The sequence below is a fragment of the Geotrypetes seraphini genome, chromosome 17, assembly GCF_902459505.1.
Source record: "Geotrypetes seraphini chromosome 17, aGeoSer1.1, whole genome shotgun sequence".
NCBI classification, from domain to species: domain Eukaryota; kingdom Metazoa; phylum Chordata; class Amphibia; order Gymnophiona; family Dermophiidae; genus Geotrypetes; species Geotrypetes seraphini.
The window spans coordinates 13,135,647-13,148,005 of NC_047100.1; the positions used below are offsets into that span (position 1 = coordinate 13,135,647).

A 12,359-nucleotide genomic window follows, 5' to 3' on the forward strand; every position below is an offset into this window, starting at 1 on the left:
AGTACTCGGAGAGACTCCTAGGAAAGAGACTTGGGAGTACTGGTCGACAAGTCGATGAAGCCATCCATGCAATAAACGGCTGCGGCGAAAAGAGCGAACAGAGTGCTTGGAATGATTAAGAAGGGGATCACGAACAGATCGGAGAAGGTTATCATACTGCTGTACCGGGCCATGATGCGACCCCCACCTGGAATACTGCGTCCAGCACTGGTCGCTGTATTTGAAGAAGGACATGGTATTACTCAAAAGGGTCCAGAGAAGAACAACTAAAATGGTTAAGGGGCTGGAGGAGTTCCCATACAGAGACGGATTAGAGAAACTGGGCCTCTTCTCTCTTGAAAAGAGGAGACCGAGAGGGGACATGACGAAACATTCAAGATAATGAAGGGAATACACTTAGTAGATAAAGACAGGTTGTTCACCCTCTCCAAGGTAGGGAGAACGAGAGGGCACTCTCTAAAGTTAAAAGGGGATAGATTCCGTACAAACGTAAGGAAGTTCTTTTTCACCCAGAGAGTATGGAAAACTGGAAAGCTCTTCCGGAGGCTGTAGTAGGGGAAAACACCCTCCAGGGTTTCAAGACAAAGTTAGACAAGTTCCTGCTAGACCAGAATGTACACAGGTAAGGCTAGACTCAGGGCTCAGGTCCTTGACCTAGGGGCTGCCGCGGGAGCAGACTGCTGGACACGAAGGACCACTGGTTTGACCCAGCAGCGGCAACTCTTATGTTCTTATAAACAAATTCCTTATCTATTTATCCCTATGAAGTAACAGGGTGCAGATTGTTTTGTTTCTTTTCTCTTTATTTTTTTTTAACTTTTTTATAATTTATATTCTGCATATCCTACAATTCTAGGTGGATTACAAAGTATTCAGGTACTCAAGCTTTTTTTCCCTTACTGTCCCGGTATATCTAATGTACCTGGGGCAGTGGGGATTAAGTGCCCAGGGTAACAAGGAGCAGTGGCGGGATTCGAACCCACAACCTTAGGGTGCCAAAGCTGTAGCTCTAACCACTGCACCACACACTCCTCAATAAAGAGTTCTTCTTTACTACATATCGCTGGGTCCAGCAGGGTGGGCACCAGCCTTAACCTAACCCTGCTCGCGCTGCCACAGTCCTCCAGAAATTGTCAAACTTTGATGTCTGTCAGACAGAACCCAATTCATGACTTTAAAATAAATTGTGATCAACAAAAAAAAAAACAAAAAAACAAAAAAAAAACAACTTTTAATTTAAGTAGAAGTTAAGAGTTGACTTTGAAGGGCTTTGTTGATCTGTAAAATACAGTTTCAGATTCTTGCAATTCCTTGTATAAAGTAAGAGGAAATTACATTGTACCATCCCAGCAGGGTATTTTACTTGAAGTAATACAAAAAGGCAAGTTTGCAAGATTATAAATGTGATGTTCAGACAGCGGACAGGTTTAGAGAAATATAATAAACACATCTTGAAAAAATGCTCTTTAAAATGGAAGAGTGAACAAATATTTGGACAGACCGACCGACGTTGCATTTATAATAACAATTCCTAAGCCTTCATTTGTCGTGATGTAAGAAGCAAAACTATTAAAATAATATACGTAGTCACACACATAGGGCTCCTTTTACTAAGCTGTGTTAGGGCATTAACGCACAGAATAGCACGCTCTACAATGCCCAATGGCGTTAGTTCTAGCCGCGTAGCGCGGGGTTAGCACGCACTGATCTGCTGCGTGTGCTAAAAACGCCCTTAGACATGTATGTGTGTGTGGTTATGCACTTGTACATATAAACATAGGCACCCACACCACAAGAGATGAATTTTTAAATTGCACTGAATTTAAAAAAAAAAATATATAGTAGGAGTTAGTTTTTAAATATTCTAAAACAACATTTAAAAGCTCATTCCTTTTACTCTTTTTCAGAGGTGAACTATGCAAGCAGCACTGGAATTCCTTTTGCTAGTGACGGATCAGCACTTCAGCCTCACAGGTCGGGACCATCCAAACAAAGCGTTCTCTCATGGCAAGCTGCAATTGATGCTGCCAGACAAGCCAAGGCTACCCAAGCTATGAACAGCAACGAAGCCCAGTCTGGAGGATCTCTAGCCCAAAAGAAACGCCAGCAATATGCCAAAAGCAAAAAACAGGGTAGCACAACGAATAACCGACCAGCTCGTGCCCTTTTCTGCTTATCCCTCAACAATCCGATCAGAAGAGCCTGCATTACTATAGTCGAATGGAAGTATCCTTTAAAAAAAAAAAAATTCAGATGCTTAGCTAGGCTTTGCTTTGTGTTGGATGTGAGGTATCTGAGAGGATGCTTATGGGTTGAAGCAGCTGCGAAATCTTTTAGAAAAATGTTATTTTTTTTTTCAGATTTTTTAATATATTTAAATATTTTTATTGAAAATTTCCAGAATAAACAAACATCTCAATAACATTTAAAGTACAGCATGTTCCCCCCATCCTCCCCTCCACCCTCCACCCAAATTCCACATCTATTATATAATCCATCTTCCAGATAACTAGAAAAGTCATGGGTTCAACAAATTACTACGAGCTTCGTGAGTTAAAGTGAGCCAAAAGGGCTCCCAAACCGAACAATATAAACGTCCCTTAGGCGTATCCAATGATGGCAAGGAGAGACGCTCCATAGAAGCCTGATGTAACATGAGGGCACGCCAATGAGACAAAGTTGGTGAATCCGGTACAATCCAGCAATGAAGAATGGTTTTTTTCAGATTTTTTAATTGAAGTCCTAGAAGAGATATTTAAAGTAGTTAATGACTTCACCTTCAAGGATACAGGGGCCTTTTTAGTAAAGTGCATTAGGCACTTGAGGCTATATTCTGGAAACGGCGCCCAAGCTAAGTCAAAATGCTGTTTAAAGAATTTAAAATGTTATAAACTGTTTTTGGTTTTTTTTTAAAAAAAAAAAAAACCTGCCAGAATTGCACCTTTGTAGGTGCTCTATGGCACCTATCACCAGGGATTCAAGACAAAGTTGGACAAGTTCCTGCTAAACTGGAACGTAGGCAGGTGAGGCTGGACTCATTTAGGGCACTGGTCTTTGACCTGGGGGGCCGCCGCGTGAGCGGACTGCTGGGCAGGATGGACCACCGGTCTGACCCAGCAGTGGCAATTCTTATGTAGGAAGCGCCTAGGATGGTGCGTCAAAGGTAGGCGTCAAATATAGGCCTTGAAAACCCTGGCCTACATTTCCGGCGCCTACCTTTACCGAAGGCGTGATGCTTTAAATGGTGCCATTGCAAAGTGACTGCCAACAACAGTGCTGTTTAGAGAATCTGGGCCTTAGAGGTCATTTTACTAAAACTGTGGTAAGGGTCTAAAGTGTATGCTTACCGCAGCTTAAAATAGTAACGTACACAAAGTGAAAAAGACAAAACAAACATCTTTAATTACAAATGGATAATTACGTCTTAAAAAGCCATAATTTAATAAATCCTCACAGTACAGTTCACCCTAGAACTAGCATTAAATGACGCATCTTTTATCAAAAAGCATCTAGAAATAAAATGGTTAAGGGGCTGGAGGAGTTGCCGTACAGTGAGAGATTAGAGAAACTGGGCCTCTTCTCCCTTGAAAAGAGGAGACTGCGAGGGGACGTGATCGAAACATTCAAAATATTGAAGGGAATAGACTTAGTAGATAAAGACAGGTTGTTCACCCTCTCCAAGGTGGAGAGAACGAGAGGGCACTCTCTAAAGTTGAAAGGGGATAGATTCCGTACAAACGTAAGAAAGTTCTTCTTCACCCAGAGAGTGGTAGAAATCGGGAACGCTCTTCTGGAGTCTGTTATAGGGGAAAATACCCTCCAGGGTTTCAAGACAAAGTTGGATAAGTTCATGCGAAACTGGTGAGACTGGACTCATTTGGAGCCTTGGGGCCGCCGCGTGAGTGGACTGCTGGACAGGATGGACCACTGGTCTGACCCAGCAGCGGCAATTCTTATGTTCTTATGTAAAGTAGTTTTAAGGATTTTTTAAAAAACATCTGCATATCAGATAGCGCCCTTAGCGATCCGGTTAATTTGTTCCACAGCGTTACTCCCATGATGGAAATGGCAGAAGTTCTCGCATTCTCATAATGCTTTTTTGAGAAGTCTGTCAGAGCCAATCGTATCGCACCTTCAGATGTAGTATGCAGTATCCTTTTCTGGGTCTCCGTTTCGTTTTTCTCCTCCTGTCTTCTTCTTCCTTTCTTTCTTTGCATTTATAGGACACTGATCTTCACTTTCAGATTTTTCTCCATTTCTGTCCGCTTATAGTTAGGATTTATCTCTCCTTCTCTCACTCCCAATCCTCAGTTTCCTACTCTCAACACAGTTTTACTCGTTGTTTGTAAAAGTATTGGTGACTGTAGCCCATAGCCATCAAGGCAAAAAAAAAAAAAAAGCAAAATTGGCTGCAGTAGAAACATCCGTAGAAACAACAGTTAACTTCTTTTGGGACCCTTTGACAAAGCTCTAGTAAGCACTAGTGCAAGCTTATGCAGAAAAATATAGTATACTGGGGGTACACTGACACATCCTACGGTAATTGTAGGATGAGAGTGTGCTACCCATGTGCTAAAAAATAAAAATGTATTTTTTCATGGTGGGGTGCATGTCTAAGGGCATAAAGTGAGCGGGTATTATGTGCTAATTGGTAAAGGCAGCTACATTGCCATTTCGTGACTGATTATTGCATGCGGAGCCTGTGAGCTCTGACTACCTACATAATGGCTGGTGGCAAGGGCGCTTGTGCCAATCTGCGTAACGGCCGCATGCTAATGGCAAAATTAGTGCATGGCCATTAATACACAAAATAGGAAATTCTTCCGTTTGACCCCCCCAGCAAGGAAAAGTGACCTTAGCATGCAGGAATGACCCCGCTTAAAGGCACGCTAAGGCTGCTTTATACCATTGCTTGGCGAAAGGGCCCCTTTATACTTTCGGCCTCTTTTACAAAGCCGCGGGGCAACAGCCCCGAAGCCCTTTAAATCTCTCTGGGCTTCGGGGCCGTTAGCGCAGCGCAGCCGCTAATGCAGGGTTGCAAAAGAGGCCGTTTGTGTTAGTTTTACAATTAGTGCAATGCATGGACAATTAGCGCACTGTCTGTTTTAGCACATGCTAAATATTAGCACAGATTAACTCAATATATCTTCATTCCTTTTCTTTATATACTTAAATCTTTTATTGATTTTCAATTTAAATTTCAAGTATTACACTTGTACAGAAAGCAATAATAGGATAGATATTAAATTCAATGTAAATATAACTCATAAGTTAATAATTTTACTATTTATGCTGAAGTCCTCAACTTAGATCCAAGAATCAAGAAAAAATGGCGAAAATAAAATTGCTAATAGTTACAAAAGAACTGAAAGCTTAGCACTGAAGTGAGGTCCAATAATCAAATTATAGGGCTCAAAGGTTACTTACATTCAGACGAGACATTGCCCAAAATTGGATAATTGGGATGGTTCAAAAAACACACACTTAAGAGTACGGTAACATGGATGTCTTAAATAAAAGGTCGCCCCTAAAGATATCACCCCAGGTTTCAAAAGAAGAAATTCACGGCGGCGCCTCTGCGTCTCCCGTGCCAAGTCTGGAAACATTTGTATTCTGTAACCAAGAAAACTTTTTTGTCTATTTTTAAAGTAAAGCTTTTAACAACCATGTTTTATCAACAGGTAAAGCTAAGGTAATAATCATAGTGGCTGATGATGCTAAGTCCTTCTCAGATGTCTCTTAAATTTGTGAGATATTTAAAGGTTCTTGGTCTGAAGGTTTTTCTTTTTCATTCCTTTTCTTTAATTTGCAACCTGGGAGGATTTGGATCCAACATGTTCCGCTAGATGCTTTTTTAAGGATCCCCCCCTACAAACAGTTAAACGTCCATTGCTGAAATCTTTATCCACTTCATTTATTATTAAATAGATTACACCCTAAGTTGAATCTTAAGGATACATTAAGCTGAAAAACTAGCGGGTAAAACAATATTGCTAGCCTGTGTAGTAATTGACCACTCCATTAAAAATCAATAAAAAAATCGATTTTAATTGGTAATTAGAGTTATCCGCGGATATCCATGCTGCGCCGAAAACGCCTAAGTTGAGGCATCCTGTGATACCTAATGACACCTACCTGAAAAGCAGGCGTGGTTAGGAGCAGAGAATAGGCATGGTAAACTTAGGCATCGCTGTACCGGCACTTGCCTCTAGGACAGGGGTGTCCAACCTTTTGGCTTCCATGGCCCGCATTGGCCCAAAAAAATGTTTCTGGGGCCACGCAAACGCTGCAGAAAGACAGAGGAGGGAGCTGGCAAAACGGTAAACACCCGGGGGGCAGCAGAGGAAAACACTGCATCGCCCTCAACTGGGGCCGCACAAAATACTTCACGGGGCTGCATGCGGCCCTTGGGCCGCAGGTTGGACACCCCTGCTCTAGGACATCTAACAACACTTAAATCCACTTAGGTGCTGATAGGTTTGATTATATAAAGGATACCTAGCAGTTGATTGCCAACTGCATGGACCAGTGCCTAAAAGTTAAGTGCCATTTGTAGAATCAGTTTATCCAAACGGCACTCAATTTTTATATAGAAATGTTCTTGTGAGGATCACCAATCGAAACTCTCACCAAGATATATATCAAGCTCAATATATATCTCAAACTCCTCACCTCTAATGTATAATCCCTAGCTCCTCAGAAGTACCACCTGGGCTCAAAGGTTTCCATTGATCAACATTCAGTGGTCATATATGTCGGTGTAAAGCTTGCTAAGGGATGATAAAGCAGAGTACGATTTTGGGTTTCAAAATGGGACTGGACAAATTCCTGAAAGAAAAGGAGATTGAAGGGTATAATTAGAGGGGTACTATACAGTACAAATGCTTTAGAGTAATAGATCACTTACAGGTCATTGACCTAGGGGGCCGCTGCGGGAGCGGACTGTTGGGCATGATGGACCTGTGGTTTAACTCAGCAGAGGCGATTCTTATGTTATGATAAGCCTTGAAAAAACCTTCTGTGGGTGAAACATGTTGGCTCCTATTTCCCTGAAAAGAAGACCACAGTTAAAAGCTAAATAGCCTTGAAATATGCTAGAAGGATTGTTAAATAAAAATTAAAAAATAAAGTTTGTGAGTAAAAATTGATAACGGCTCCAGTGAGAAGGTAGTACATAAAGCCTAGGGCTGTGAAAGCTTTGGAGCCCAGGTGGTACTTCTGAGGAGCTGGGGATTATACATTGGAGGTGAGGAGTTTGAGATATATATTGAGCAAGATTTATAGAATCGTGCCATAAGGGAGAAATTCTATAACAGATACCTAAAGATTGGCGCCTAACTTAAATTAGTAAAATTGGCTTCAATTATGAGTTTTAGCAAGCGATAGGTGCCTCTCTTCTTTGGCACGATTCTACAAAAGATAGGCACCCAACTCCAAAGTAGGCATGTCTAGGGGTGGAGAAGGACTTGGGCACCTATAATGTAGGCCTTTAAAACCCTTTTCTACATTACAGGCACCTAAGTTTTAAGTTAGACATGATTCTGTAATAGGCGCTTTTGTGTGATTGACAAGAGATAAGATTCGTAGCAGGTGTCAATCCCATTGCTTATCTGTTAGGACATAGACGTTCATCCCCCTTCTGAAATAGGGAATTGCCATTAATTTTTTTTAGGACCACCCTGATCCCACTCAGGTCACACCCCTTTACTCTTTGCAATAGTGTAGACACCCCTGATGGTGTGGATAGCATGAGGAAGGATATAAGAACATAAGAAATGCCTGCACCGCATCAGACCTGGGGTCTATCCAGTCCGGTGATCTGCACACGCAGAGGCTCAGCCAAGCATACCCTGGCGAATACACTAGTCACTCCTGCAAGAAGATGTGCGTCCAATTTTCCCTTAAATCCTAGAATGGTGGTTTCCTCCACCAGCTCTTTCGGGAGAGAGTTCCAGGCGTTCACCACTCGCTGTGTGAAGCAGAACTGTCTGACGTTTGTCCTGGCATATTAAAAAAAAAAAAATATCATGCACTAATACTGAAATAAGGGAAAGAGGATAACAAAATGAAATGGGCAATTTTTCATGGAGACATCTGATGGCCGGGGCCCTGGTTTCAAATTGCTTGGTTGTGGGCACACAATGGAACCTTAGGAATATACTGATTATTTCAAAGCCGTACTGTGTTAGGTTGTCCTACTTGGAAAGCAGTTCCAAATAATTCCAGGAGAGAATGAGTCTGCCCTAATTTTTATTCAGTTGCATGGCTAAGCAGATTCTAATTCAATTTCTTTTATGGGTCCCCTCCCCCCCACACACTTTTTTAAAAATTTTGCTTAATCTACTTTATAGTTTATTCTGTTTTATTTGGTATTTTGTAAACCACTCTGGTCCCCCCAGGCATTAGGCACATGATAGATCTACTCTTGGAGACAGATTGGAACCCTAAAACACCATACTAAAAAACCTCAACTGAAGGTGAACTAAAAATAAATAAATAAAAGTCAGCGTTTAAATAAAAAAAAAGGCACATGAGCTGCAATACTATGAAAAGAATGGGGTCATGGTACAGAACATTGTGCTGAAGGATGTCTTGCTCTAATAACAAACGTTTGCTTGGCATGACTGTGCACTAATTAAAAAAAAAATGTTTAGCTATAAAGCGCCAGGTTGACTTCTTTCTGAGATGTCTAATAGAATGTCTTCAGGCCTGTGGAATTCATTGGCTCTTTAACTAGTTCCTCCAGACCATTTGACATATTTATATTACTGGCTATTTTTGCCAACTGTGTGGCCTTAGCTGTTTACATCCCATTCCCAGAAGACGATTCAAATTCTACTAATCATGACCTGGTAAGTGTCTTTTTGCTTTATACTCTTCTTTGGACTGGATATGGTTGTTCCTTTAGAATTATGGTTTGTGAATACCAGGCGCTGTATGTAACGTGGAAATCTCACATTGAAGTGACCTAGATTAAATTTTGACTTATTTTAAGACCAAATAGTGCAAATCACTTTTTTTGCTATGGCAGACGGCAGCAGTTGCGAAAAGAGATATTCAGTGCAAAAATATAAACAAAAGAATTTTTAGACTTTGCTGAAGCTGGGATCAGAATGGGCCCTGTATTGCATGATGTCAAAACACATGCGATATTGTACAACTATATTTATAGATAAGACTCGCCTGCACAGAGCACTCACTGTACTAAGTAAAATAAGTAAATATAAGTGTTGTCAGGGCAGAATTAATTCATAGGCAAACCCCTCCACATGCTTTCCTATAACTTAGGGATACCAGACGTCCGGAAAACCCAGACATGCTCTCTTTTTAAAGGACTGTCTGGGGCCTGGAAGGATTTCCAAAACCCAGCAGTTTATCTGAGTTTTGGAAGTTCCCCTAGCTCGGGGCCACCTATGGAGGCCCTCTGCGTATGCGTGGACGTTGATTCGATGACATCGTTTGCATGCACAGAGGGCCTCCAGACGGTGGCCCCGAGCTCGGGGAAGGAGACCAGAGGTTTGTGTGGGGGCGGAGCTAGGTCGGATTGCTGGAGGCAGAACGAGGTAGGGCCAGGTGTCTTTCTTAAAGAGGAAATCTGGCAACCCTACTATAACTAATATAGTTCTACCCCCCTATTCTTCACTATCATGTTATGTAACGTTTCCCTATTTTAGAATGTAAGTCGCTTAGATGATCTAAGTGATTAGCAGGATAGAAAAACCTAATATACTTGAACTAGGCCCCAAAGTTGAGAGGATCTACCTTTGAGTACAAATTTCTGGCAGATACCATACCACCATATTCAGAACCAGCCCAATGCAGTTCCTTCAGGCCACTTCGGGAGATGGGCTCTGTGGGAGGGCATCCTGAGGAGGGAAGGGGAAAAGGCCATGAATATAAATCTTGTGGAGGGAGAGAGGGGGGGGGGGCAAGTAACAAAACAAATACATGTGTGCTTAGGGCCCGAGGTAAAGTTAATCCAACCCTGATTCTTCTATAGATAGGGTGAGGAAACTTTTGTTTTCAAGGCCTGGAAACTAATTGGGTTTTGAGAGGATCTATGCGCGAAATGCTGAAAAGCACTTATAAGCCTGTTTTATAAAGGCAACAAAGTGCCCATGAAAGCTTCCTGGCCGGGGTTTCCAGGATTCCTGCACATTATCCAATCAGCACACATAAACTACTTTAGAAGGTGCAACAAAATGCTTTATTGAGACTTAGATCTGAGTCTATTCCCTCATAGACTCAGGAAAGGCAAAGATATACTTTTAACTTTTATATTTCATGGCTAGTGAAGCATCCTGTACACTTTAGGCAGTTACCCACATCACATTCAGTCCAGCAACCTCAGCTTTTGGTCGTTTTCCCCAGTTGTCTCTGGTTTAAAGCACCGTAAATCTGGTTCCTACTTCACTTGTTAAATAGTCCAAACAGAAGAACGTTTAGGAGAAAGAAAACCCTTTTTCGCCAGCAATAGTCTCAACTGCCACGCGTCTTTCAACCAGCGGGTTCAGTTTTCAGAGGTCTTAGATTAGCACCTGCTCTCTTCAGAAGGGCTGCGTCCACCCGGATCCAGCACCCGCTTCCTTCAGAAGGGCTGCATCCAGAGGAGATTGTTCAGAGATGTTTAGAGGTTGCATAGAAAAAAAACTGTACACTGGCACTGGTATGGTCATATTTGTTCTTTGTTTTGAATTAAAAAAAAAAAAAAAAAAAGAAATGAAGAAGTAAATAAGAAAATGGGTAAATAAACGGGGGAGGGGAGGGGCGGAGTGAGGCAGGGGGCCCGGTGTACTTGTGTGCCTAGGGACCCTCAACGAATTAATTCTGCCCTGGCTGCATCCACCTAAATCTAGCACCTGTTCCCCTCAGAAGGGCTGCATCAACTTGGATCCAGCTTTCATTCCTTGAGCTCAGCTGGATCCAGCACTCGGTCCCCTCTGAAGGGCTGGGTCTCCCCAAATGTAGCACTCATGCACATCAAGAGGACCATATCCACCTGGATCTTACACTCACTCCTACCCAAAGAACAGGATCTACCCAGATCTAGCACTAGTTGACACCAGAAGGTCTGAATTGTGCCACATCTGGCACTAAGTACATGGTAACATACATAGTAGATGACAGCAGATAAAGACCCGAATGGTTCATCCAGTCTGCCCAACCTGATTCAATTTAAATTTTTTTCTGGGCAAGAATCCAAAGCTTTACCCGGTACTGTGCTTGGGTTCCAACTGCCGAAATCTCTGTTAAGACTTACTCCAGCCCATCTACACCCTTCCAGCCATTGACGCCCTCCCCAGCCCATCCTCCCCCAAACGTCCATATACAGACACAGACCGTGCAAGTCTGCCCAGTCCTGGCCTTAGTTCAATTTTTAATATTATTTTCTGATTCTAGATCCTCTGTGTTCATCCCACGCTTCTTTGAACTCCGTCACCGTTTTCCTCTCCACCACCTCTCTCGGGAGCGCATTCCAGGCATCCACCACCCTGTCCGTAAAGTAGAACTTCCTAACATTGCCTTTGAATCTACCACCCCTCAACCTCAAATTATGTCCTCTAGTTTTACCATTTTCCTTTCTCTGGAAAAGATTTTGTTCTACGTTAATACCCTTCAAGTATTTGAACGTCTGAATCATATCTCCCCTGTCTCTCCTTTCCTCTAGGGTATACATATTCAGGGCTTCCAGTCTCTCCTCGTATGTCTTCTGGCGCAATCCTCCTATCATTTTCGGCGCCCTCCTCTCTCCTGCCTTCTCTACCCTCCTCCATGATCTCCTGGATATCTCAACTCTCTCTGAACCCCTATGCTTCAACCTATGATCTTCAGCATGTTATTATCCAGGAAGGAGGAAGAGAAACATTATCTAGCTTACTCTTACTCTCTCTGCTTCCCTTCCCTGCTTCTTGTGCAGCAGCAGCAGCTTCCCTTTGTTCCTCCCTTCCCATTATCCAAAGTACAATAGACAGTTTTTTTAGGTAGTCCTGAGTGGATCCGGAAGATCCGGAGGCTATGCAGGATCCATCTTTTACTCCCCTTCCCCATTCTGCAGTAGTCAAAGCAGATCACAGCATGATAAAATTACATTAAAATGAGACAAATCCAGCAATTGGTATAGAGGACTGCTCCTGTTAAATATCAACCCCATAACTTACATTGACCACACTTAGGAAGCTACACTGGTTACCAGTTAAGAGTAGAGTCCAGTTCAAAATTGCATATAGAGTCCAGTTCAAAAGGCCATATATGCGGAAAACTCAGAGGGACTAACTTCTGCCATCCAAGTCACCTGTTTCTTCAACAACTCGAGGACAATCTAACGTTGGAAACTGCCACTTCTCTCCCCACATCAAGTC

General features: G+C 42.4%; 1 protein-coding gene across 1 annotated transcript in view; it reads left to right on the forward strand.

The window, feature by feature from the left end:
* Positions 1-1,931: 1,931 nt before the first annotated feature.
* CACNA1D (calcium voltage-gated channel subunit alpha1 D) overlaps positions 1,932-12,359 on the forward strand; it is a 330,148-nt gene continuing 319,720 nt past the window's right edge. Inside the window, exons 1-2 of the mRNA XM_033925872.1 lie at positions 1,932-2,226; positions 8,747-8,852. Coding sequence (XP_033781763.1) covers positions 2,054-2,226; positions 8,747-8,852 — 279 coding nt within the window. The 5' untranslated portion in view covers positions 1,932-2,053. The remainder of the gene's footprint in view (positions 2,227-8,746; positions 8,853-12,359) is intronic.